This window comes from Mobula birostris, chromosome 24 (assembly GCF_030028105.1).
Source record: "Mobula birostris isolate sMobBir1 chromosome 24, sMobBir1.hap1, whole genome shotgun sequence".
NCBI lineage: Eukaryota > Metazoa > Chordata > Chondrichthyes > Myliobatiformes > Myliobatidae > Mobula > Mobula birostris.
This window is the reverse complement of record NC_092393.1, coordinates 6,172,609-6,198,197: the sequence shown is the minus strand read 5'-3', so window position 1 is coordinate 6,198,197 and position 25,589 is coordinate 6,172,609. Positions and strand designations below refer to the sequence as shown.

The 25,589-nt window shown below is 47.6% G+C and overlaps 1 protein-coding gene across 2 annotated transcripts in view; it reads left to right on the top strand.

The window, feature by feature from the left end:
* Window positions 1-25,589, top strand: part of itgb4 (integrin, beta 4) — a 146,251-nt gene that overhangs the window by 23,248 nt on the left and 97,414 nt on the right. For both annotated transcript variants that reach the window (XM_072242036.1, XM_072242035.1), the window contains exons 4-8: window positions 207-299; window positions 582-786; window positions 2,618-2,714; window positions 6,106-6,277; window positions 22,000-22,263. In XM_072242036.1, the coding sequence (XP_072098137.1) occupies window positions 207-299; window positions 582-786; window positions 2,618-2,714; window positions 6,106-6,277; window positions 22,000-22,263 (831 nt within the window). The remainder of the gene's footprint in view (window positions 1-206; window positions 300-581; window positions 787-2,617; window positions 2,715-6,105; window positions 6,278-21,999; window positions 22,264-25,589) is intronic.

The following is a 25,589-nucleotide window of genomic DNA, read 5'->3' as shown; positions in this document are numbered from 1 at the left end:
TTGTGAATATCATTTGTGGCTGTGATGCTTTACGTTGCATTTGGATGCATGAACTCGTGCACATGACAACAAACTTGACTTCGATGACTGGGAGAAAGAGGCAAAGTCACTATCATTGTGTGACAGGGTCAGAAGACCCAGGAGAACAAGGGGTCACTGGAGGTATGATCTGAAGGCTGCAATAACTGGTTCTTTTTGTTCCAAAGGACTTCAACTTCTCAAGGTGTGACCTACAGAGCAGTCTGAAATCCATTTGTAAGAACACTGTCACTATGAAATCCAAGATGGAGATACTACGGGTACGTTTTTTCACAAAGCATAACCTGTGGTCCCTAAGCAAAGAAAGTAAATGCAAAATCTTTATATCACTTTCTCTCCTCTTTCCATTTCTCTCTCCTTCTCAACCCCCATTTCTGCCTCCCCATCTCCATATACCCCCTCTTTCCTTTCCCTTCCCCTCTCTCCTGTGTGCCCCCCCCCCCCCGAATGATTCTCCTATTATAATAGTGCGGCTCAATCTGTATCACTTCCCTGAAGTATTTTGGAATACAGGGCAGAAATGCTAGTCTCTTCTTGTACAGGCCACTAGGATTGATACGAGCCGAAAACGCACCCAGATCTCACCACAGCAAGTATCCGTGTCCCTGAGGGCAGGAGAGGAAAGGACCTTGGACTTCGAAGTGTTCCAGCCACTGGAAGCTCCAGTTGACCTCTATTTCCTAATGGACTTCTCCAACTCCATGAAGGATGATTTGGACAATTTGAAGAAACTGGGTCTCCAGTTGGGTGAGTGTCAAATGTACAGTCATAGAGTCATACAGCACGTAAAAATGCCTTTTCAGCTCAACCTGTTGGTATCCACCAAGATGTTCATCTAAGCTAGTCCCATTTGCCCATGGTTGGCCCGATCTCTCTGAAGCTTTCCTATCCAGGTATCTGTCAAAGTACCTTTTACTGTAAATGTTGTTAACATACCTGCCAATATCTCCTCTTCTGACAACTCATTCCATGTTCCACAAGCCCATAAGATGTAGGAGCAGAATTAGGCCATAGACAATAGACAATAGCTGCAGGAGTAGGCTGTTCACTCCGCTATCCGAATTAGGCCATGAGGCCCTGTCAAGTCCTTCAGTCATGGCTGATTTATTTCCAGATCTGTTCTCCTGCTTTCTCCCTGTTATCCTCAACCCCTTGCCAATCAAAATCCTATCAATCTCTCCTTTAAATACAGCAAATGGATTGGCTTCCATAACTCTTTGTGGCAACAAACTCCCCAGATTCACTGCCCTCTGGATGAAGCAATTCCTTCTCATTTCAGTTTTAAATGGATGTTTCATTATTCTGATGCTCTGCCTTCAGATCCTAGACTCTCCAAGTAATGGAAGCATCCTTCCCATGTCCATTGTATCCAGGTCTTTCGGTGTCTGATGGACTTGGATCCCCTCTCATCATTCTGAAGTCCATCGAGTCCAGGCCCAGAGACATCAAACATGCCTTATTTGTTAAACTTTTCATTTCTGGGTGAAAATGTTGCCCCTCAGTTTCCTAATAAATCTGCCTCCCCTCACCTTAACCCTATGTCCTTTAGTCCTTGACTTCCAGTCGTGAGGGAAAGAGTGTGCACATTCACCCTGTCTGTGGCTGTCATGTCTTTATTCACTTCTGTGTGAGCCCCCCCCCCCCCCGGCTCACCCTGGAGATACCGAGTCTTGAGCTTCTAGGCTCAGTTAGGTTCACTCTTTGGTGGGCCATGGTTACCTGCTGTAGAATGGACTAGTACAATCAGCAGGGGCTTCACACAGCCCACCAGTGGACCAAACCTTCCCAGCTTAGTGTCCCTTGGACCAGAAGTGTGTATTTAAGTGCCATTCCAGAACTGTGACCAGCACAGCCCTGAGGGGTAGCTATCCCATCAGAGGTATTTTAACATTTGGCTGAACTGTTAGGCCATGACCTCTTCTATCGGGTGAATACCACAAATTGAATGACTTGATTTGGGCCATGTGGTGAAGATGGTTTGTTCCATCACTGTGATCAGGCCATTCTGTCACTGCTGTTTGAAGAAATGATTGATGTGTATTGTAATAACAATAATAATAAGTGCCTTATTGATCCCGAGTGCAGAATTCTTTTGTTACAGCAGCAACATTTAAAAACACAGTTAGCAGTGTGCAGACTTAACTACTAATAAAATACAGAATAATAATATACACAATAATAATGTACCAATATGTATTAATAATGTACAAAATAATGAAACAGACTATCGTACTATGATGTGGGTTCTCCTGTCACACAGAGATGGACCGTTGCATATGCTTATTGCATTTGGAAGGAAGGATTTCCTGTAACAATCCTTGTGACAGTGGAGCTGAATGAGCCTGTTCGAAAGGGTGTTCCACTGCTTATTCAGCAGGTCATGGAGAGGATGTGCCGGATTGTCCATAATGGATAATAGCTTGTTTAGTGACCTTCTCTCCACCACTAACTCAGAAGATTAAAAGTGCTAAATCAACAGGTTTGACATTGGAGTATTGGGGCTCCCAGCATTATGAAAAGGACAATGTATGTACGCACACATCAGTACTAACATTAGTGTTCTGTTTGTATCTGACAGCTGATGTGGTGAAGAACATGTCAAATGACTACACCATCGGCTTTGGGAAATTTGTAGACAAAGTTACTGTTCCACAGACAGATATGAGACCATCAAGGTAAGACTGAGATTTCAATTACTGCACATCCTTAGAATAATGGTGTGTACATTGTGACCGTGTGTGACTGCATGTATTTTATGTGTCTACAGTGAGTTACTGTTGTGGCTTTCAACAAACAAAATTGCTTATGGCCCTTCTGTGGAGTTGAACACATTACAGCCAGGGGTGACCATCCAACTAACTTCCTCTTGAGACGAGCAGAGTCAGCACCACATCCACTGATCTGGGGAAAGGATGGGCCAGTGGCACCAACTCTCAGAGAATCTGCTGTGCGATTCAGTGGTTATAGAATGGTGGGTTCCAAAGACATTTCTGGAGGAGAGAAATTGCAATAGGGAATTCCAGCATTTAGGGTAAGATATGCAGAAATCATAAGACGTAGGAGCAGAATTAGGCCATTTGGCCCATCAAGTCTGCTCTGCCAATCCATTGTAGCTGATTCCAGATCCCGCTCAATACTTGACAGCGGTTCAGCAGGCAACCCCACACTCCATTATCCTGGACATACAGCCTTTCACTCCACTGGGAGAATCAGGGCTTGTGACTTCCCAGAGAGGGAATGAGATCAAACACAGGCAACGGGTCCAGCTCAGGTAGACACCATGCTTGGCATGGGCAGGTTGAGTCAAAGGTGCTGTATCAAAGCCCCATCATATTCCAGCATTCCCTGGACCAGCCGATGTTCCTAAGTGCCCAGCTCTCTCACTCAGCTTTCTATCCTTGCACCTCTTCAGAATTATTCAAGGGGTGCTCTTGTGAAACACCGCAGATTGCATGAAAGATGTTCCGTAAATGCATTGTTCTTATGACAGGGAGTGGCAGAGAGAGGGAGGCTGTGGCTGGAGCATGTAGTCCGAATGTTGGAATTGTAACTGAGACTGGAGAAGGGGAGGGGTGAGGGGGGCAGATTGAGGGAATTGAGCAGTGAGAGAGTGGTAGAGACTGGGTTGTCAGGAAATGTACAGTGCAGCAGAGACGACTTGGCAATAAATGATATTGTACTAATAAACTGCAAAATAACAAGCCACGAAGGGGCCACAAAACAAGAGAGAACAGATACTTAACACAAGACGAGGAGCAACTGGTTCATTTGACTGAACAGGCGAGGAGCAACTGGTTCATTTGTCTGAACAAGTATTGTGGATGAGAGCTGGGTTTAAATCTGCTCAGGTGATCATGAGGGGCAGGTTATCCCTGTGAGATTGGAAGGTTGCTGCCTGTGAACACCTGACGTGGGTAGCGAACGGAGGAAGGGAGAAGGTGAGTACCGACGAGGGAAAAGGCAGGAGGATGGCATTGGGCTGGTGGAGAAATGAGTAAATAAGGAGGAAGGAATTTCACAAATTTTCTGCCAAGATGTGACAGAAACAAATGATTGTAGTTATTGCTCTGGAACTCCATGGTTAATGCAATAACCAAAGACAAACTGTGTTTGGCAGGGTGTGGCACGAAAACTTTATTACTCTGTCAGAGCATTCTTGCTCAGTCTGAGCCAAGAGCTGGTTTATTGGTGTCTCTCGATTACAATAGAGAGGCAGACTGACTGGGTAACTTTGGATCAATGGCAGCTTTGTTTCACTAACAGCCGGCAAAGATAGTGAGTCACAGGCACAACGGATAAACTGGCTGGCACTTCCAAATCTCCTTGCACTCTTACAGCTACTTGAATAAATCTGTCTCAATGCTCATCATAGAATGGCTTTGTGCCTCTCTCCCTCTCCTTTTATCTCATTGTCTGCATACCCCCCCCCCCACATCCCTGCTCTCTCTGCTGTGTCCACCTCCCACACTCTTTATATAAGTGTCCCCATCTCGAACTCACTCTCTGTGGTTGCTTCACCTTCCTTTTATCTGAATTCCTCTATCACTCCATTCTCTGCCTCTCCCTCTGATCAGTGCGCACGCTCGCCCTTCCTCGCTCTCAACACGTGAGCACGCTTCGTGAAGCTAACGGCTAAGTAGGCACCACTGCTGTGTTTTTCAGTGAGATGGCCACAACGCAATATGATCCTATCCTGCTTCTACTTTGCAGACTCTTTGTGTGTCCTCACAATTTGCCAACCAACAGCAGCAAATCTTCCTGCTGCAGCCTCCATCATCCATGTGGTTTGTAAGGGGTTGAAGCCCAGCATTGATCCCTGGGACACCCCAGTGGTTACTGAAAATGAGCTGTCACTCTGTTAGTAAGTTCCCTGTCTCCTCATCATTCATGTCAATATATTATCCCAACCTCACAGGGTAGTATCCTTGCAGTAGCTTTTTATGTGGCTTCTTAATGAACGTTGTCTGGAAATCAAGGCACACCGCATCCACTGGTTCTCCTTCATCCACATCATTCATTACACCCTCATCAAAGTCAAGAAAATGTGTCAAGCACAATTTCCTATTCATGAAATCTGCCTGCTTGTCTTATGATTTTTTTTAAATGTCCTGCTCTTACCTACTTGTAATAAATTCTCTCAGGCTCTCTGGCCCTGGTTCTCATCTTCTTTTTGGGGATCTGTTCATGATTTTTTTAGTTTTCTGCTTCTTCTCCAGAACTGGGGGAGATTTCCACTCTTTCTGCAGCCACTTCCTTTAATCCCTCAATTAGTTACAGGGGATGAATCGGCCTTTAGTCATATTGGTGTGTCAGGGACTTGTGTTTCCTAGTGATCGATACTGTTTTAATTTTAGCCCTTTGTGTAGCCCCCTGACTATCCATTATGACCAGGATGTTCTTTGTGTTTTCTTTCGTGGGAATAATTATTTAGAATCTCTGCCATTTCTTAATTTTCCTGTACTAATTGCCCAGACTCACCTCCAATGTTTGTGTTAGCTGCTCTCTTCCTGTTTAGGTACCTGCAGAAGATCGTACCACATTACATTATGTGCTAGATTATTTCATCAACCCCATCTTTATATTTTTGAGCTACACCTTTGCTGGTTTGTAATAAGTTGTCCAGTCCTCAAGCCAGTTAATATGCCTGCTCTTTCATTGTGACCATTCTGAACCGCTTTGATTAGACGTACTTTACATTCTCATAGAGCCTCTCCCCCTCACTGGCACTTACCTTTGACAAGAATCATGAAATATCTCCTTAACGTACTGTTCTGATCCGTCTTTTCAACTTTAATCTATTTTCCTATCCACTTCAACTAATTCTACCTTCATACCAGCATAATTGCCTTGATTTAAGTTGAGCCTGCTGATTTCAGAAATGAGTTTCTCTGCTTCAAGCTGAATGTGGAGTGTCCCAGAGCAACCTTTAGGACACAGAACGTTGAATGTGGAACATAGAACAGTACCGCACAGAAACAAGCCCCTTGGCCCATCATGTTTGTACCCACCAAACAAGATACGGAATTAAACTAAGGGCGTCTACTCTTGGTTTTTCTCCTTTTCTAGGCTTAAGCAACCTTGGCCCAACAGCGAGGCGCCATTCTCCTTCAAGAATGTCATTCGCCTTACAAGCAGTGCCAATGATTTCACCCAGGAGCTGGAGAAGGAGAGAATCTCGGGCAACGTAGATGCACCCGAAGGTGGATTTGACGCAATTCTTCAGGTTGCAGTCTGTGAGGTGAGCCAGATGCTGAGATCTCGATCTTTTCTGTGCTTTGGCTAGGGTAAAAAGAGATGGGAAATATATTAGGTGTTATACCCTGTGAAATGTTTTGAGTGTCTCCACTTCAGGAGTGCAGGGTTCACTGAGTTGGACATTTGCAGGTTCTTCCAGTGCACTGGGATTTGGCCATTACCAGCACTGTTACACCAACTGAAATGTGCAATGGCACATTGATAGTAATCTTAAGAGAACTGGAGCATAGAAGGCAGGTTAATATTCTCACAGCATCTTGTGATACATGAATACTGATGATACATGTCTAGTAGTGTGTGTGGAGGGGCCAGGCTGGGTAACTGGACCTTGTCCAACAGTGAATACCGCTGTACTTTCTACTGGAGAATTAAAGATGATTCAGCAACAACATAATAATAATAATAAGTGCTTTATTGATCCTGAGTGGGAAATTCTTTTGTTACAGGAGCAGCATTTAAAAACATACTTAGCGGTGTGCAGACATAACTAATAATAAAGTTCAGAATTAGGGTTATTATCACCGGCATGTGTCGTGAAATTTGTTAACTTTGCAGCAGCAGTTCAACGCGATACATCATAGAGAAGAAAAATAAATGAATAAATTAAAGTACGTATATGTATATTGAATAGATAAAAAAAATCATACAAAACAGAAATAATACATATTAAAAAAGTGAGGTAGTGTCCAAATCTTCAATGTCCATTTAGGAATCGGGTGGCAGAGGGGAAGAAGCTGTTCCTAAATCGCTGAGCGTGTGCCTTCAGGCTTCTGTACCTCCTACCTGATGGTAACAGTGAGAAAAGGGCATGCCCTGGGTGCTGGAGGTCCTTAATAATGGACGCTGCCTTTCTGAGACACCACTCCCTAAAGATGTCCTGGGTACTTTGTAGGCTAGTGCCCAAGATGGAGCTGACTAGATTTACAACCCTCTAATAATAATATACACAATAATAATTTACCAGTGTGCAATAATGTGCAATAATAATGAGTGAAATAATAAAACAAAATGTTGGATTTTAAAAAGGTGTGGACTGTAGTTTTCAGGGTTTTTTAGAGATATTACTGTATTCCATTGTTACATAGTGACAGACATGATTACCATGAATATGCAGTGTTATGCATTGACAGACCTGTCCCAATCAGTACTGTACCCCAGTGTTATACAGTGACAGACCTGTCCCAATCAGTACTGTACTCCAGTGTTATACAGTGATAGACCAGCCCCACTAGTACTGAACGCCAGTGTTATACAGTGACAGACCTGTCCCAACCGGTACCGTACCCCAGTGTTATACAGTAACAGACCTGTCCCAACCAGTACTGTGTCCCAGTGTTATACAGTGACAGACCTGTCCCAATCAGTACTGTACTCCAGTGTTATACAGTGATAGACCAGCCCCACTAGTACTGAACGCCAGTGTTATACAGTGACAGACCTGTCCCAACCGGTACTGTACCCCAGTGTTATACAGTGACAGGCCTGTCCCAACCAGTACTGTGTCCCAGTGTTATACAGTGACAGACCTGTCCCAACCAGTACTGGTCCCAGTGTTATACAGTGACAGACCTGTCCCAACCGGTACTGTGTCCCAGTGTTATACAGTGATAGACCAGCCCCACTAGTACTGAACCCCAGTGTTATACAGTGACAGACCTGTCCCAACCGGTACCGTACCCCAGTGTTATACAGTAACAGACCTGTCCCAACCAGTACTGAACCCCAGTGTTATACAGTGACAGACCTGTCCCAACCGGTACTGTACCCCATTGTTATACAGTGACAGACCTGTCCCCGCCAGTACTGTACTCCAGTGTTATACAGTGGCAGACCTGTCCCCACCAGTACTGTACTCCAGTGTTATACAGTGATAGACCAGCCCCACTAGTACTGAACCCCAGTGTTATACAGTGACAGACCTGTCCCAACCGGTACTGTACCCCAGTGTTATACAATGATAGACCAGCCCCACTAGTGCTGAACCCCAGTGTTATACAGTGACAGACCTGTCCCAACCGGTACTGAACCCCAGTGTTATACAGTGACAGACCTGTCCCAACCAGTACTGTGTCCCAGTGTTATACAGTGACAGACCTGTCCCAACCGGTACTGTGTCCCAGTGTTATACAGTGACAGACCTGTCCCAACCGGTACTGTACTCCAGTATTATACAGTGATAGACCAGCCCCACTAGTACTGAACCCCAGTGTTATACAGTGACAGACCTGTCCCAACCGGTACCGTACCCCATTGTTATACAGTGACAGACCTGTCCCCGCCAGTACTGTACTCCAGTGTTATACAGTGGCAGACCTGTCCCCACCAGTACTGTACTCCAGTGTTATACAGTGACAGACCAGCCCCACTAGTGCTGAACCCCAGTGTTATACAGTGACAGACCTGTCCCAACCGGTACTGAACCCCAGTGTTATACAGTGACAGACCTGTCCCAACCAGTACTGTGTCCCAGTGTTATACAGTGACAGACCTGTCCCAACCAGTACTGTGTCCCAGTGTTATACAGTGACAGACGTGTCCCAACCAGTACTGTACTCCAGTGTTATACAGTGATAGACCTGTCCCAACCGGTACTGTACTCCAGTGTTATACAGGGATAGGCCTAGAAGTACTTCACTACAGCATTGCATAGCAATAGATTTGTATGAGCCTGTTTGCATTCCAATGTTATACAGTGACATGCCTGTATCATAACATAAGACCACAAGACCACAAGACAAAGGAGCAGAAGTTGGCCATTCGGCCCATCGAGTCTGCTCTGCCATTTTATCATGAGCTGATCCATTCTCCCATTTAGTCCCCCTCCCCCGCTGTTGCAGCAGAGTTAGTACTTTATTCCGAATAAAAGAGACGGAGACTCTTTGGGCTCACCTCGTAGCAAAGTCCTTTTATTGTCGTGATAATCACAGAGAGCCAACCCTCACAATGGAGCGGTGGGTTCTGTCCGGACGCATAAGCTATTTGAACTTTTATACAGATAAATGAGACAGCTCTACGTAAAGAGAGATGATTACTTCTTAGAATATGTCTAGTCTGCAGTTGATGATAAAGCAGATAGCGCTACAATTCTTGTAAGAACATTGCTTTGACAGAAATAAATTGTTAACACCTTTGCAAACTCAAATGCATCACAGGGAGCTCTTAGCAGCGAGCAAAGAAGAGCTGCTAATGCAGAATTTTCCAGTTACCACAGTTCCCCCCTTGTTGATCTATTATGACCAACACTACCATCAGAGCCTACATTCGGTCACATTGGTGATACACAAATTGCCTATTACGACATGACTCCAAACAGGGTCTCTAAAATTAAGATAAGTCCTTCCGGAGTCATATCCCCGGTGTAGTTTCCGAACCGACCATGGGGTAGTAGGCCTTGCACCGTGTGGCGTGGACCCAATCCTCTTTCCCTTCGAGCCTTACAGCGGTGCGGTTAACAAGCAGAACTTGATAGGGTCCTTTCCACCTAGGGGAAAGAGAATCTCTTTTTAATGCCTTTAACAACACCCAGTACCCTATTTTTGAAAGGGGTGCATGGGCTCATTCGTGAGAGGGCTCTGTCCCTCCCTTACTTTGTCATGTAACTTCCCAGCGGCTTTGCAAAGCGCCTGTGCATACTCGAGGCCCCTCTCTTCCACTCCATTAAGTTCACACCAGTCAGTGTCTTAGGAGGGCCCGCCCCGTGGGCATGGCCCGACCCATTGGAGCCTCATATGGGGTGAGGCCGTTTTGCAATTCTTTTGATTTCTCGTCCTGAAGAGGGCCAAGGGGAGGGCTTCCGGCCATTTCAGTCCCGTATTCTGGCACAGGTTTCTCAGGGTGTTCCTTATTTCCCCATTTACCCTTTCAACCATGCCAGATGATTGGGGGTGATAAGGGGTATGTAATTTCCATTCAACCCCTAATTCTTGTGTCAGCGACTGCACCATCCTATTGGTGAAATGAGTTCCTCTATCACTGTTTATTTCACTGGGGATCCCAAAACGGGGTATCGACTCCTTGCTGAGGGCCTTCATTACTGCCCGGGCATCATTCTTTCCGGTAGGGTAGGCTTCAACCCATCGGGTGAACATGTCTACTATTACCAATATATACTGATATCCTGCTGCCGGGGGGGGGGGGGCATATGAACAAAGTCGACCTGTAGTTTCTCAAACGGGGAGTCGGGCATAGGGAGGTGGTCATGGCCGGCCGAGGACTTGGCCCCCCCGTGTCTTTGACAAACGTCGCATGTCGGATTAACCTCTCGATTGTGCCCGTCACGCCCGGGGCAAACCAGTGCTGCGCGATGTTACGCTGTATCCCCCCTTTGACCATGTGAGCCCTACCATGGGCGAGGCGAACCAGGGGCAAAAAGAGAGCGCGGGGAAGACAGGGGCGACCGTCCGGATGTGTATAAATGTCATCCTTCATTATGCAGCCTGTCTTTTCCCACCCTCGGCCTGTCGTTGGGCCTGCGTAAGATCGAGAAAGGGACTGGGAGCAATCAGACGTGCTGCCTGAAGCCTATAAACCCCTCGTATGGACACCCGTCTGGCAGTTGTGTCAGCTAGTGCATTACCGAGGGATACGTCGTCGGTGCCCCTGAGTGGTCCGCACATTTGACCACTGGTTCACGGCGGGGAAGGAGGATTGCCGATAGTAAATCACGTACCAGTCGGTAATGCCTGATGTTTTTCCCCACGGTTCTTCCGCAGTTGGCCGAAACCGTGCACCACTCCAAAAGCGTCCCTGGAATCGATATATATAGTAGCAGATTTGTCCGTGGCGTGCACACGTGCACGGCGGAGGGCAAAGAGCTCGGCCTCTTGTGCTGTCGTACCATGCGGAAGGGGGTAAGCTTCTAACACAGTCTGGAGGGAGGTGACAGCGTATCCGGCCAATAGCACTCCGTCAGTCGGGCGACTGGAGGATCTGTCAGTGAAGAGGACCAGATCGGCGCCCAGCAGGGGTTTGTCACTTAGATCCGGCCGGGGAGATGCATCGGCCTGTACTTCCGATATCCAGTCGTGAGCAAACATCTCTGGGTGGGCGGCTGAAGTTTCCTCGGAAGGTGACAGGAAGGAGGCGGGGTTGAGGGAGGCAGAGCGACGAAAAGACAGATTGGGGCGGGACATTTCGCCGGGCTGCTGAGAAATGTTGGGTGGCACTGGAATTAAGGAGTAGGAGTACGGCATGGAGTGTAACGACGGTGCGTGGATGATCCATAAGGATCGTGGAGGCCTTCTCTACCAGTCCTGCCGTGGCTGTCACTGCCCTTAAACAAGGTGGCATCCCCAAGACCACAGGTGGCAGTAAAATGGAATAGTAAGCTACTGGTCGTTGATCGGAGCCGTGCTCCTGAGTCAATACGGCTATCCCCAAACCGGCCTTTTCATTCATGAAAAGACAGAACGGCCTATCGTACCGTGGTAAATCCAAAGCGGGTGCAGTCGAGATGGCACGTTTGAGATGTTCGAAAGCGGCTCGTCGCTCAGCTGTGTCAATGGTTCCTCCGGGAGTCTCCGGCTTGGCAGCTTCCCGCAGTTTGGCATCATGCACTGTGTAATCTGGTATCCACTGCCGGCAGTAGCCGACCATCCCTAAGAAGGCGAGGATCTCCCGTCGCGTTCTCGGGAAAGGAACACCGCCGACAAGAGGGTAAGGATCTGGTTAACATCAGGTATGATGGGCGAAATAGGTATCACGATGTCATTTATGGCTTGTAGGTCTTGGACAAATCGCCGCTCGTCGGGCCGATTGGGTTTCGGCATGGGGAGCATCGGTGTGTTGCAGGGGATCTGAGTTTTCTTAAGCACCCCTTGTTCCAATAGGGACTTGATAACGGGCGCTATGCCCTGCTGGGCAGCTGCGGAGAGGGGATATTGTCGAACACAGGGAAGCGTATTCCATCACGTAGGCGCACTTGATGTGGTTGGGCAGAGATCGCCGTCCCACATGGATTTTGTGCTGAGCCCAGAGGGAGTTGGGCACCTCCTGTAATAGTAGCGGGTCTCGCTCTCGGGGATCTTTTTTTTTAAAAAAAAACAAAATTCTTTATTACAAATGTCGGTGCTATACAATATTTACAAAACCAGTGACTAACACATTTACTACACTACAAACAGACAATACATGTTAAATCAATATATTGCCATCCTCGTCAATGATGGCATTTACACCCCGCGGAGCCCAACGGTCCCGGAACATCTCTACGGTCGCCGTGGACTGTGCGTATTCCTTTTCAATGTTCACCCGGGCTCGAACATACCCCCTAAACATAGCCAGGCAGTCCGCCCGGGGAGAAACTCCTGCCACCCTTTTCCAGGAGCCACGGATGGCAATTTTCGCCAGACCCAGGAGCAAGTTGACAAGGACATCCTCATCCCTCTGTGCCCCCCTCCTTACTGGATGACCATATATGAATAGGGTGGGACTGAAATGCAACCAGGAGGCGAGAAGCAGCCCACGCAAATACGCGAAAAGGGGCTGCAGCCTCACACACTCCACGTACATATGGTACACGGTCTCCTCCAGCCCGCAGAAGTGACACGCGGCTGGGAGATCCGTGTACAAACTAAAGAACTTATTGCAGGGCACCGCTTTATGCAGCACCCTCCAGCCGAGATCCCCAAGGTGTATGGGAAGGACTCCCTTGTAAAGGGACTTCCACTGGGGACCCCCCTCACTTCCAGGTGGAAAGATCGACCGCCATGCCGTGTCGGGACGGTGGACAAATGCTAGGAAGTGGAGGGTGTGGAGCAGCAGCCCATAAAGGTACCTCCTGCCTGCATCCCTGAATGGGATTGTGGGTGTTGATGAAAGACGGCTCAAATTGTGTGGATTCGTCTCTCGGGTAAGGCTGCGGGGCCTGGGCCCGACCAGCAGCTCAGCCCGAGTCGTTCCACATACCTGAGCCGCACTGACATCCGTTGAGACAGGGCAAGGGTCGGCCAGGACCCCGCCCTCTGCCAGAGGAGGGGATTCCCGGCCTGAGGCAACCATGTTCCAGACTCTCAGTAGGTCCTGATAGAAGCCGGGCAGCCTCTGCAAAGCAGCACGGCTGACGCCCATCGCTGATAGCTGCATATCTTCGTGAAGGCAGCAGCCCCTCCAGAGGAAGAAAGTCGCCAACACGTGCCACCTGGGAGGGTGCTCGGCGTACAGGAATCTCTGCAGAGTCCTGAGGCGGAGAGCCGCCAGTCGTGTGCGTACACACACACCAGCGACTGTCCGCCCTCTCCTTCTGGGAGACTCAGAACCGCTGCAGAGACCCAATGCTTCCTGTTTCCCCAGAAGAAGTCCACTAGCTTCCTCTGCATCCTTGCGACAAAAGGGGCGAGGGGGGGGGGCCAAGGTGACCATCCGGTACGACAACATGGAGGCCACCAGCTGGTTTATGACCACCACCCTGCCTCGATAGGAAAGCACCCTGAGAAGGCCTGACCAGCGCCCTAGCCGGGCCATGACCTTTGTCTCCAGGTCCTGCCAGTTCGCCAGCCAGGTCTCCCCAGAAGGACTCAGGTAGACTCCCAGATAGAGAAGGCGTCTGGTGTTCCACTCAAAAGCTCTCATCTCCTCCGGCAGGGAGTCCACCTGCCACTGGCCTACTAAGAGTCCGGAACATTTCGCCCAGTTGACCCTGGCGGAGGATGCCGCCGAGAAAACATCTTGGCACTCGCGCATCCTCCGCAGGTCACAGGGGTCTGTCATCATGAGAAGTACGTCATCGGCGTAGGCCGAGAGGACGACCTCCATTTCCGGTTCGCGCAGAACCAGACCTGTCAGCCTTCGCCGAAGAAGGCCGAGGAATGGCTCGACACAGATTGCATACAGTTGACCGGACATGGGGCACCCTTGACGCACTCCTCTTCGGAAGTGGATAGGTCCTGTCAATGATCCATTAATCTTAACTAGGCACTCTGCGGCAGAGTACAGGAGCCGAACTCGGGCCACAAAGTGTGGTCCGAGCCCAAAAGCCTGCAGGGTGCCCACCAGGAAACTGTGGTCCACCCGGTCAAAAGCCTTCTCCTGGTCAAGAGAAAGAAACGCTGCCGGGGTCCCAGTCTCCTGGAGTAGGTGGATCAGGTCCCGTACTAGGTGGACATTGTCCTGGATGGAGCGGCCTGGGACTGTGTAAGATTGGTCAGGATGGACCACCTGTCCAATTACCGAACCCAGACGGTTGGCCATTGCCCGAACGAAGATTTTGTAGTCCGCGCACAAGAGGGAGACCGGCCGCCAGTTCTTTAGCAGGCGGAGGTCTCCCTTCTTGAGCAGTAGGACCACAACAGCTCTTCGCCATGAGAGGGGCATTTCTCCGGTGGCTAGGCTCTCCCCTAGGACAAGGCTGTAATCATCCCCCAGGACATCCCAAAAAGCCTGATAAAACTCAACACTCAGTCCATCCAAACCAGGGGACTTGCCCCTCCGGGTTGCTGCCTTTGAAAGGTAGTTGGAGTGTGTATCGTGCTAAAGCAAATGAGACCCTCTTTCTCTTCCTTCGACACCCGCACAATCACCTCCTCCTGCATCGTTGCGATATGATAGGTTTCAAAGTGCTCATAGTCAATTTCCCCCACTCGGCTCGCCAAATTGGTCATGCATTTCGCCCCGTACGGCGGCTTGACAGCCAGCGTCACATGTGGCACAGACTCCCGGAATAAGTCCTCCTGACGTCTGGAAAGTTGAGCTCGTACTCCCAACCCTTCCGGTCCAAAACACACATGAGAGTTCAAAACCAAAGTGTCTGATTCGTTTAGACGTCCATGCACAGGAGCCGAATAGTCCGATTGCTCTACTGAGTCCGGCTTTAGGTACCGAGCGGTGCAATGAAGTCGGTCAAGTAGTCTACTGGTTCCCAACACCCAGCGCAAAGTGTCTAGTGCGGGCGTCCGGTCTGTTTTAAGCGCGTTCCACAGGCGGTGGAGAAAATCACGGTAGGGTTGTAGGCCAGCAACACAGAATTGGCCCCCGGCCATCAATAGTGGTTTCGGAGGCCAGAATACGCGACAGCTGGTGAATCTGTGGGGCTGGAAGTTGTGGAAAACCCCTTCCTGTGTGCAGTAAATTGTGGCTCCTAGTTTACAAAGAGCCTGTCTGCCTAGGAGGGGGACCGGCGCGTTGGGGGAGATGATTAAAGTGTCTACTATTTCTCGGTCTCCTACTCTTAACAGGGGTGGGAATAGACAGAGGTTCTCGAAGGGGAATCCCTGCGACTCCGATTGTCGAGATTTGCCCTCCACTGGGTTGAATCCCCAGGGAGGGAGGCATTGAGGACATAGTCGCTCCCGTGTCAATTAAGGCCGCCACTTTCACTCCCCTCACTTGAAGTGTGATCATGGGTGCTTCATCTCCTTCACAGGAGACTCGAATTCGAGCGGCCTGCCACTCCTCCCTCCCGGGGCACCCCAAGTCCCTGTTCGGGGTGGGGCCGAAAGGCTGTGAGTAAGTGAAGGCAGGGGGACCGGGGTTATATGCTGACGAAGTTTTCGCTGGGCTTCCGATCACTCTACAGTCCTGGGCCCAATGTCCCTTTCTGCCGCATTTTCGGCACACATCATGGGAGCGATCCCGCTGAATTCTAAAGTTGGGGCCACCCTTGGTTCTGTAGTCGGGATTTCGGCGAGGTTGGTCCCGATACAGTTGCTTCACCTTTAGGCCAGGAAAAAGGCCAGCCCTGTCCATATTGACTAGGGTGGTTATCACGTCGGTCCACTGTTTATTCTGCCAATCCGATACTTTCAGTTTATAAATCTGCGCGCACGCGGACTCTAGACAATTTAGCAGGGTCTGCACCGCTAATTGGTGATTAGTATCTAGTGGGATCCCTGCCCACTCGTCCCAAGTCTCCCTAAATCGGGCAATGAACTCGGGTACCGACTCCCCCCCCTTTTTTTTGGAGACACCTAGTGACTTCGGAAAAGTCCCGTGTTGCTGAGCATTTTGCATTAGCGCCTCTTTACCCCTCCCGCGTAACCAAGTGTCCCGGCTCTCGTTTCCATCCTGGGTATCATCGGTTCTCCACATACCTCCCTCGCCCAGGGGGATAGCAAACCGATCTTTCACCGTCGCCCACGATGTTCCGTAGGCGGCTTGTAACAGGAGTCGTACATCAGCAGGCAAGGGGTCGTAAATAATACAGGTTTGTTCAAGCCAATTTAGAAAAGCAGCGGGTTTCTTGAGGGGATTAGGAGCGTTAGAAAGCGTGTCCCGAGCCTTTCCTGGGGTCCAAGGACGCAGAGTTGGAGCGTTCCCGACCATGATGCGCGGAAACTGAGAGGCATTAGAGTCCCATTATAGGGCCAGTCCCCTTCTTCTAGAGACTGATACCGGTACCACCCATACAGATTTGGACAGAAAGGGGTCACGTAACTACCTACCTCAGTTTCTCGGAAAACTATGTCCGCTGGTGATCCAGGCCTCGGGTAGGGATCATTAGGCGCCAACATCCCCACCGATTTTGGATCACTATCTCCTACCTCAATTGGGATCCCAAGAGTCCTGCGCCTTTCTCCTTTTCTTCGCCTGGGAGTACCAACTTTTAGGACTCTACCAGTACTATTTCTCTGTCCCATGATTAATTCCTGCTTTGGAAAGAACTTACACGATTACCAACATCACAATAAGTCACACGTAACACTGAACACAGACGGACAGAGCGCTCACCAAGGTCCCGCTTCGACATGAGCCCGTAGTCTCAATCAAAAATTTGTAAAAATTTGTCTTCTCAATTAAAAATTTGTAAAGATTTGTCTTCTTGTACAGCCTCCCGCCATACTCACCCGGACTCCCCTGGAGCTAGAGCCGAGACAGGAGGAATCATTACCACCCCTGCAGACTTTTGTTTTCTTGCACAGCCTCCCGCCGTGCTCACCTGGACTCCCCTGGAGCTAAAGCCCGGGACAGGGGGAATTCTTACCTCCCCTGCAGACCTTACTCTGCCTAAATGCCCGAATCCCATCAATGGGATCCTGCCGACTACACCAGAACTGTTGCAGCAGAGTTAGTACTTTATTCCGAATAAAAGAGATGGAGACTCTTTGGGCTCACCTTGTAGCAAAGTCCTTTTATTGTCGTGATGATCACGGAGAGCCAACCCTCACAATGGAGCGGTGAGCTCTGACTGGATGCATAAGCAAGTTGAACTTTTATACAGATAAATGAGACAGCTCTACGTAAAGAGAGATGATTACTTCTTAGAATATGTCTAGTCTGCAGTTGATGATAAAGCAGATAGCGCTACAATTCTTGTAAGAACATTGCTTTGACAGAAATAAATTGTCAACACCTTTGCAAACTCAAATGCATCACAGGGAGCTCTTAGCAGCGAGCAAAGAAGAGCTGCTAATGCAGAATTTTCCAGTTACCACACTCACCTTCTCACCATAACCTTTCATGCCCTGGCTACTCAGATACCTATCAATCTCTGCCTTAAATACACCCAATGACTTGGCCTCCACTGCTGTCTGCGGCAACAAATTCCATAGATTCACCACCCTCTGACTAAAAAAATTTCTTCGCATTTCTGTTCTGAATGGGCGCCCTTCAATCCTTAAGTCATGCCCTCTCGTACTGGACGCCCCCATCATGGGAAACAACTTTGCCACATCCACTCTGTCCATGCCTTTTAACATTCGAAATGTTTCTGTGAGGTCTCCCCTCATTCTTCTAAACTCCAAGGAATACAGTCCAAGAGCAGACAAACGTTCCTCATATGTTAACCCTCTCATTCCCGGAATCATTCTAGTGAATCTTCTCTGTACCTTCTCCAACGTCAGCACATCCTTTCTTAAATAAGGAGACCAAAACTGCCCACAGTACTCCAAGTGAGGTCTCACCAGCGCCTTATAGAGCCTTAATACAGGGTCAAACCTGTACCTCAGTTACTTAATGAGTGACTGTCTCCCACTGGCAATATTTGGCCACAATTCTGGTACGTATCAGATCTGAGCCCATGTCACAGTGCGCTGGGGCTTGGGTGTATTCCTGGAGTCACAGTGAGTACAGCATGGCCCAGTAATCATGTGTCTATGCCCTCTTCTATCTTCCCCACGTTTTTATGAGCTTCTCACAGATTATTCCGCTCACACACTCCACGAACAGTTTACACTGGCCAAATAATCTACTAATGTTTCTGGGGTGGTTCTCACTGGGGAAGACCACACAGTCGGAGAAAGAGCAAGAAAACCCCATACGGAGGCCAGGATTGAACCTGGGACCCCGATGCTGTGAGACAGCAGCTCGGCCAGCTGCCTGGAGCGGAAGACAGACCTGTGCCCGTTAGCCCTGTGTCCAGGGGGCAGAAGCAGACCTAGAAGATGCAGCTGAAATTTGTTTCTGGATCCATTGTATCTGGGGTGTTGAAGCTGCTAAACTGTCTTCTGGTTGTTTCCCCAATGTGAATATTCACCTTTCGCAGGCTGATTGCCTGTTCCCAGTCTCACCTCCAGGTGGGACTTCACTTTTGTCAGTTGGCACCAGAGTTGAAGAATGCCCTCAGCTCTGTGAGAGTCACCTTTCTGAGTCTGTGGTTATGAAACGCAACAAGTCAGAGCAAAGCTGGAAGCAGCTTCATAAAACTGGAGTGCGAGAGGCACGAGGGCAGGTCTGTCTCCAGCTGGTAAGTACTATTGCCTCTGCACTGTGCAAGGTGCCTGCTAGCTTAGTATGCTCACTGATCACCAGCTTCCTGCAGTAAAGTTTGCGGAGTGGGTTCCCGGAATATGCTTCCTACAGTGTTACAACATGGGCTGAGGCCTCTCTGCCGTCAGGGCCATTTTGATTTCACTGCAGAGAAAATAAGCCAGTCCCGTTCCCTCACACTTTCCCGATGGTCCCACAAATTCATTTGTTGGATATGTATCAACTTCCTTTTAAACTCTGGAGCTAAATCTCCTTCCAGACTCTCTGCATGAAGCAAGGGGTTCCTGTTCTGAAGCAAATGAAAACAAACACGTGGGGGAATTCAGCAGGTCGGGCAGCATCTGTGGAGGGAAATTGACAGTCGGCATTTCGCGTAGAGACCCTTCATATGGATGGGGTCTGTCACTCTATAATATGGGTCTAGTACTGGCGGGGACAGGTCTCTCGCTATATAACACTGGAGTACAGTACTGAATACGGTCTGTTACTGTAGAGCTCTGGGATTCACTACTAGAGACAGGCCTATCACTGTATAACACCAGGATAAAGTACTGGTGGGGACAAGTCTATCACTGGAATACAGTACTGGTGGGGCCTGGTCTGTCACTGTATAACACTGGGACACAGTACTGGTAGGGACAGGTCTCTTACTGTATAACACTGGGACACAGTACTGGTGGGGACCGGTCTGACACTGTATAACACTGGGATACAGTACTGGTGTGGACAGGTCTGACACTGTATAACACTGGGACACAGTACTGGTAGGGACAGGTCTGTCACTGTATAACACTGGGATACAGTACTGGTGGGGCCTGGTCTGACACTGTATAACACTGGAATACAGTACTGGTGTGGACAGGTCTGACACTGTATAACACTGGGATACAGTACTGGTGTGGACAGGTCTGTCACTGTATAACACTGGAATACAGTACTAGTAGAGACAGGTCTGTCACTGTATAACACTGGGATACAGTACTGGTGGGGCCTGGTCTGACACTGTATAACACTGGGATACAGTACTGGTGTGGACAGGTCTGTCACTGTATAACACTGGAATACAGTACTGTTAGGGACAGGATTGTCACTCTATAACCCTGGGTTACAGTACTGTTGGGCACAGGTCTATTTCCTTCTGCAGTTGCTGTCTGATCTGCTAAACTCACCCAGAAGTTTGTTGTTTGTTGCTGTCTCCAGCATCTACTTCCTTCGGATTTGGCACATCATCTAAAACTTTGACAAGTTTCTATAGATGTGTGATGGAGAGTATATTAACTGGTTGCATCACAGACTGGTATGGAAACACCAATGTCCTTGAACAGAAAAGCTTACAAAGAGTAGTGTATTTCGCCCAGTCCGTACGGGTAAAGCCCTCCACGTCTACAAGGAGCACTGTTGCAGGAAAGCAGCATCCATCATCACGGACCTACCCTCTTCTCACTTCTTCCATCAGAAAGGGGGTACAGGATCCTCAGGATCCACACCACCAGGTTCAGGAGCAGTTTTACCCCTCTTTGAACCAGGGGGGATAACTACACTCACCCCATCACTGAACGGTTCCCAACAACTTGTGGACTCTTCATCTCATGTACTCGATATTTATTGCTAATTTATGTAACATCCTGGTTAAGAACATGTTTTATTGTACTTACTACTGTTGATGTACTTCCTGCACCTTTTCTGTAAAACGCAGTCCGTTCTGTTAATTAAGCTTCGCAGTTCAGTATTTTGGTTTCTACAAAGAGAAGGAGTCGTTTGCTCAGCTTAGGAATGTTGTGTCAGCTGATTGGGTTTGTGTCCGTAACATTCTGTCCAGTGGGGTGCCATGGAACATTCGAGAGTGCTTGGCCGCATCAGATTTCTGAGAGACAGGTGGTTGGTTTGGGGTCCTTTGTTGGCAGGGGTCGGAGGAAGAATGAGGTGCGGAGAAAAGCACAAGAGAAGATGTTGTCAGAATCCTGCCTGAAGGGGGTCCCCGTTGTGAAAAGTTCTCTGTACAGCCAAGTGGTTCCAAGGAGGCAATGCCAATACTCCTGAGTTAGCCAGCTCGTTTGTAACGGCCTTTGAGGGAAGTTCAAAATGTGGCCTGTCTCCACACAGAACGTGGGTTCAGTGAGTAAATAATTAAAGCGAAGCACCCAACTAACCAGAAATGGGCTCCAAAGTTTATGTGCACAATTAGACCGGTCTAACTGTAATGGGCTCTTTTCTTTTTCTATCAACTGTTCGTTAAAGTTGAAATATCTCTAACCACAAAATAATCTGCAGATGCTGGGGTCAAAGCAACACTCACAACACGCTGGAGGAACCCAGCAGGACGAAGGGTGCCGGCCCAAAACGTCGACCGATCTTTTCCGCGGATGCTGTCCGACCTGCTGAGTTCCTCCAGCGTGTTGTGAGTGTTGAAATATCTGTAAGTATATTTCCACTTCAATTTTAAGCAGGTGTAAGATCTGTTATTTCCTGACAAACAATAATGTCGTGTGGGGCAGTATTCAAACAGCATTCACCATAATTTCCATTCCCTCATCAAAACGTCCCAACTTTCCCATTTGGTTGAACCCATATCATACGGACCCTAGGCGTGTGTTTCTTATCGAAGTTGGCCTTTTCACCATTACACAAGTGATGCTTAATCATGTAGCTGTTAGCCCGAGATAGCTAATGAGCCTGGTTTGTTACGAGTCACGGTGAGAGGGTCACATTTATGTACTATTATTTTGTTTGTTTTTTTGGTTCTTTTATACTTACTGTGAATGCCCACAAGAAAGTGAGTTTCAGCAGTGTATATGGTGAAATATGTAATTTGATTTAAAGAAAGATGACTTTGAACTTTGACCTATATCTCTTGTGTCTGCAGTTTCCTCCTCTGATATTGTTGCAGTGTGTTGTGGGCTTTGCTGAACAATTGTTTTCTTTTTACAATTGGTGTTAACATTTTTACTTCTGGAGCTGATGCCCTGAATGTCCATCCCAAGGTTCTATATTGTCCTTCCCTGCTGTAATGACTCCTGCTTCCGGTTGATTTGATTCCTGTCCTGAGGAAATCTTTCTTCTTTGCAGAACATCATTGGCTGGAGGGGTGAGAGTACTCACCTGTTGGTCTTCTCCACTGAATCTGCCTTTCATTATGAAGCTGACGGCTCCAATGTGCTATCAGGGATCTTGAAGAGGAATGATGAAAGTTGCCATTTAGATGGCGCTGGCACTTACACCCAGGATACCAAACAAGATTACCCTTCCATTCCAACCCTGATACGCCTTCTTGTAAAGCAAAGCATTATTCCTATCTTTGCTGTTACTAACTATTCGTATTCTTACTATGAGGTAAGATATTTATCATTAGAAAGCGGACTGCGCACTCCGTGAGTATATTTCAGAACATGTCATTTGGCAAAAGTTGTTTTCAATACTGCAGGACCCATTGCAAGAATTAATAAGTTTCCATCCTTGGCTGACAACATGCTGTGTAGTCTGTTGTTATAATCAATTCTAAAACTCTGTCCGTCGAAATGAGGAAACTGAATGTTCAGGAACACGGTGATATTTAGGTTAGTGATATATTTCATTTGGAGGAAACTACTCTGCATGTAATCAGTACAAGGGGCATGTATACTATACTATACCGTATGTATACTATACTATACTGCATGTAATCAGTACAAGGTGCATGTAACCATAGAAACTACAGCACAGAAACAGGCCCTTTGGCCCTTCTTGGCTGTGCCGAACCATTTTCTGCCTAGTCCCACTGACCTGCACATGGACCATATCCCTCCATATACCTCCCATCCATGTATCTGTCCAATTTATTCTTAAATGTTAAAAAAGGACCCGCATTTACCACCTCGTCTGGCAGCTCATTCCATACTCCCACCACTCTCTGTGTGAAGAAGCCCCCCCTAATGTTCCCTTTAAACTTTCCCCCCCTCACCCTTAACCCATGTCCTCTGGTTTTTTTCTCCCCTTGCCTCAGTGGAAAAAGCCTGCTTGCATTCACTCTATCTATACCCATCATAATTTTATATACCCCTATCAAATCTCCCCTCATTCTACTACGCTCCAGGGAATAAAGTCCCAACCTATTCAACCTTTCTCTGTAACTGAGTTTCTCAAGTCCCGGCAACATCCTTGTAAACCTTCTCTGCACTCTTTCAACCTTATTTATATCCTTCCTGTAATTTGGTGACCAAAACTGAACACAATACTCCAGATTCAGCCTCATCAATGCCTTATACAACCTCATCATAACATTCCAGCTCTTATACTCAATACTTTGATTAATAAAGGCCAATGTACCAAAAGCTCTCTTTACGACCCTATCTACCTGTGATGCCACTTTTAGGGAATTTTGTATCTGTATTCCCAGATCCCTCTGTTCTACTACACTCCTCAATGCCTTACCATTAACCCTGTATGTTCTACCTTGGTTTGTCCTTCCAACGTGCAATACCTCACACTTGTCTGTATTAAACTCCATCTGCCATTTTTCAGCCCATTTTTCCAGCTGGTCTAAGTCCCTCTGCAGGCTCTGAAAACCTTCCTCACTGTCTACTACACCTCCAATCTTTGTATCATCAGCAAACTTGCTGATCCAATTTACCACATTACCATCCAGATCATTGATATAGATGACAAATAACAATGGACCCAGCACTGATCCCTGTGGCACACCACTAGTCACAGGCCTCCACTTGGAGAAGCAATTCTCTACTACCACTCTTTGGCTTCTTCCATTGAGCCAATGTCTAATCCAATTTACCACCTCTCCATGTATACCTAGCGACTGAATTTTCCTAACTAACCTCCCATGCGGGACCTTGTCAAAGGCCTTACTGAAGTCCATCTAGACAATATCCACTGCCTTCCCTTCATCCACTTTCCTGGTAACCTCCTCGAAAAACTCCAATAGATTGGTCAAACATGACCTACCACGCACAAAGCCACGTTGACTCTCCCTAATAAGTCCCTGTCTATCCAAATGCTTGTAGATTCTGTCTCTTAGTACTCCCTCCAATAACTTACCTACTACTGACGTTAAACTTACTGGCCTATAATTTCCCGGATTACTTTTCGATCCTTTTTTAAACAACGGAACAACATGAGCTACTCTCCAATCCTCCGGCACCTCACCCATAGACAGCGTCATTTTAAATATTTCTGCCAGGGCCCCCGCAATTTCAACACTAGTCTCCTTCAAGGTCCGAGGGAACACCCTGTCAGGTCCCAGGGATTTATCCACTTTAATTTTCCTCAAGACAGCAAGGATTTCCTCCTTTTCAATCTGTACAGTTTCCATGATCTCACTACTTGTTTCCCTTAATTCCATAGACTTCATGCCAGTTTCCTTAGTGAATACAGATGCAAAAAACCTATTTAAGATCTCCCCCATTTCCTTTGGTTCCGCACATAGCCAACCACTCTGATCTTCAAGAGGGCCAATTTTATCCCTTACAATCCTTTTGCTCTTAATATACCTGTAAAAGCTCTTTGGATTATCCTTCACTTTGACTGCCAAGGCAACCTCATGTCTTCTTTAAGCCCTCCTGATTTCTTTCTTAAGTATTGTCTTGCACTTCTTATACTCCTCAAGCACCTTATTTACTCCCTGCTTCCTATACATGTCATACAACTCCCTCTTCTTCTTTATCAGAGTTGCAATATCCCTTGAGAACCAAGGTTCCTTATCCCTATTCACTTTGCCTTTAATCCTGACAGGAACATATAAATTCTGCACTCTCAAAATTTCTCCTTTGAAGGCTTCCCACCTACCGATCACATCCTTGCCAGAGAACAACCTGTCCCAATCCACGCTTTCTAGATCCTTTCTTATTTCTTCAAATTTGGCCTTCTTCCAGTTAAGAAGCTCAACCCTAGGACCAGATCTATCCTTATCTATGATCAAGTTGAAACTAATGGTGTTATGATCACTGGAACCAAAGTGCTCCCCTACACAGACTTCTGTCACTTGTCCTAACTCGTTTCCTAACAGGAGATCCAATATTGCATCCCCTCTAGTTGGTCCCTCTGTATATTGATTTAGAAAACTTTCCCGAACACATTTTACAAACTCTAAACCATCTAGACCCCTAACAGTATGGGAGTCCCAATCAATATCTGGAAAATTAAAATCCCCTACCACCACAACTTTATGTTTCCTGCATTTGCCTGCTATCTCTCAGCAGATTTGCTCTTCCAATTCTCGTTGACTATTGGGTGGTCTGTAATACAATCCCACTAATGTGACCATACCTTTCCTGTTTCTCAGCTCCACCCATAAGGACTCAGTAGACAAGCCCTCTAATCTGTCCTGCCTGAGCACTGCTGTAATATTTTCCCTAACAAGCAATGCCACTCCCCCACCTTTCATTCCTCTGCCTCGATCACATCTGAAACATAGGAACCCTGGAATATTAAGCTGCCAGTTCTGCCCCTCCTGTAGCCAAGTTTCACTAATTGCTACAACATCATAATTCCACGTGTCAATCCATGCCCTCAACTCATCCGCCTTCCCCGCAATACTCCTAGCTTTGAAATATATACACCTCAGAAGATTTTTACCACCACTCACAACCTTTCTATTAGCGGATTTGCTTGAACTTTTAACATCATTTATTTTCACCCCAGCCACACTGTCAGCTGTCAGCTGTCAC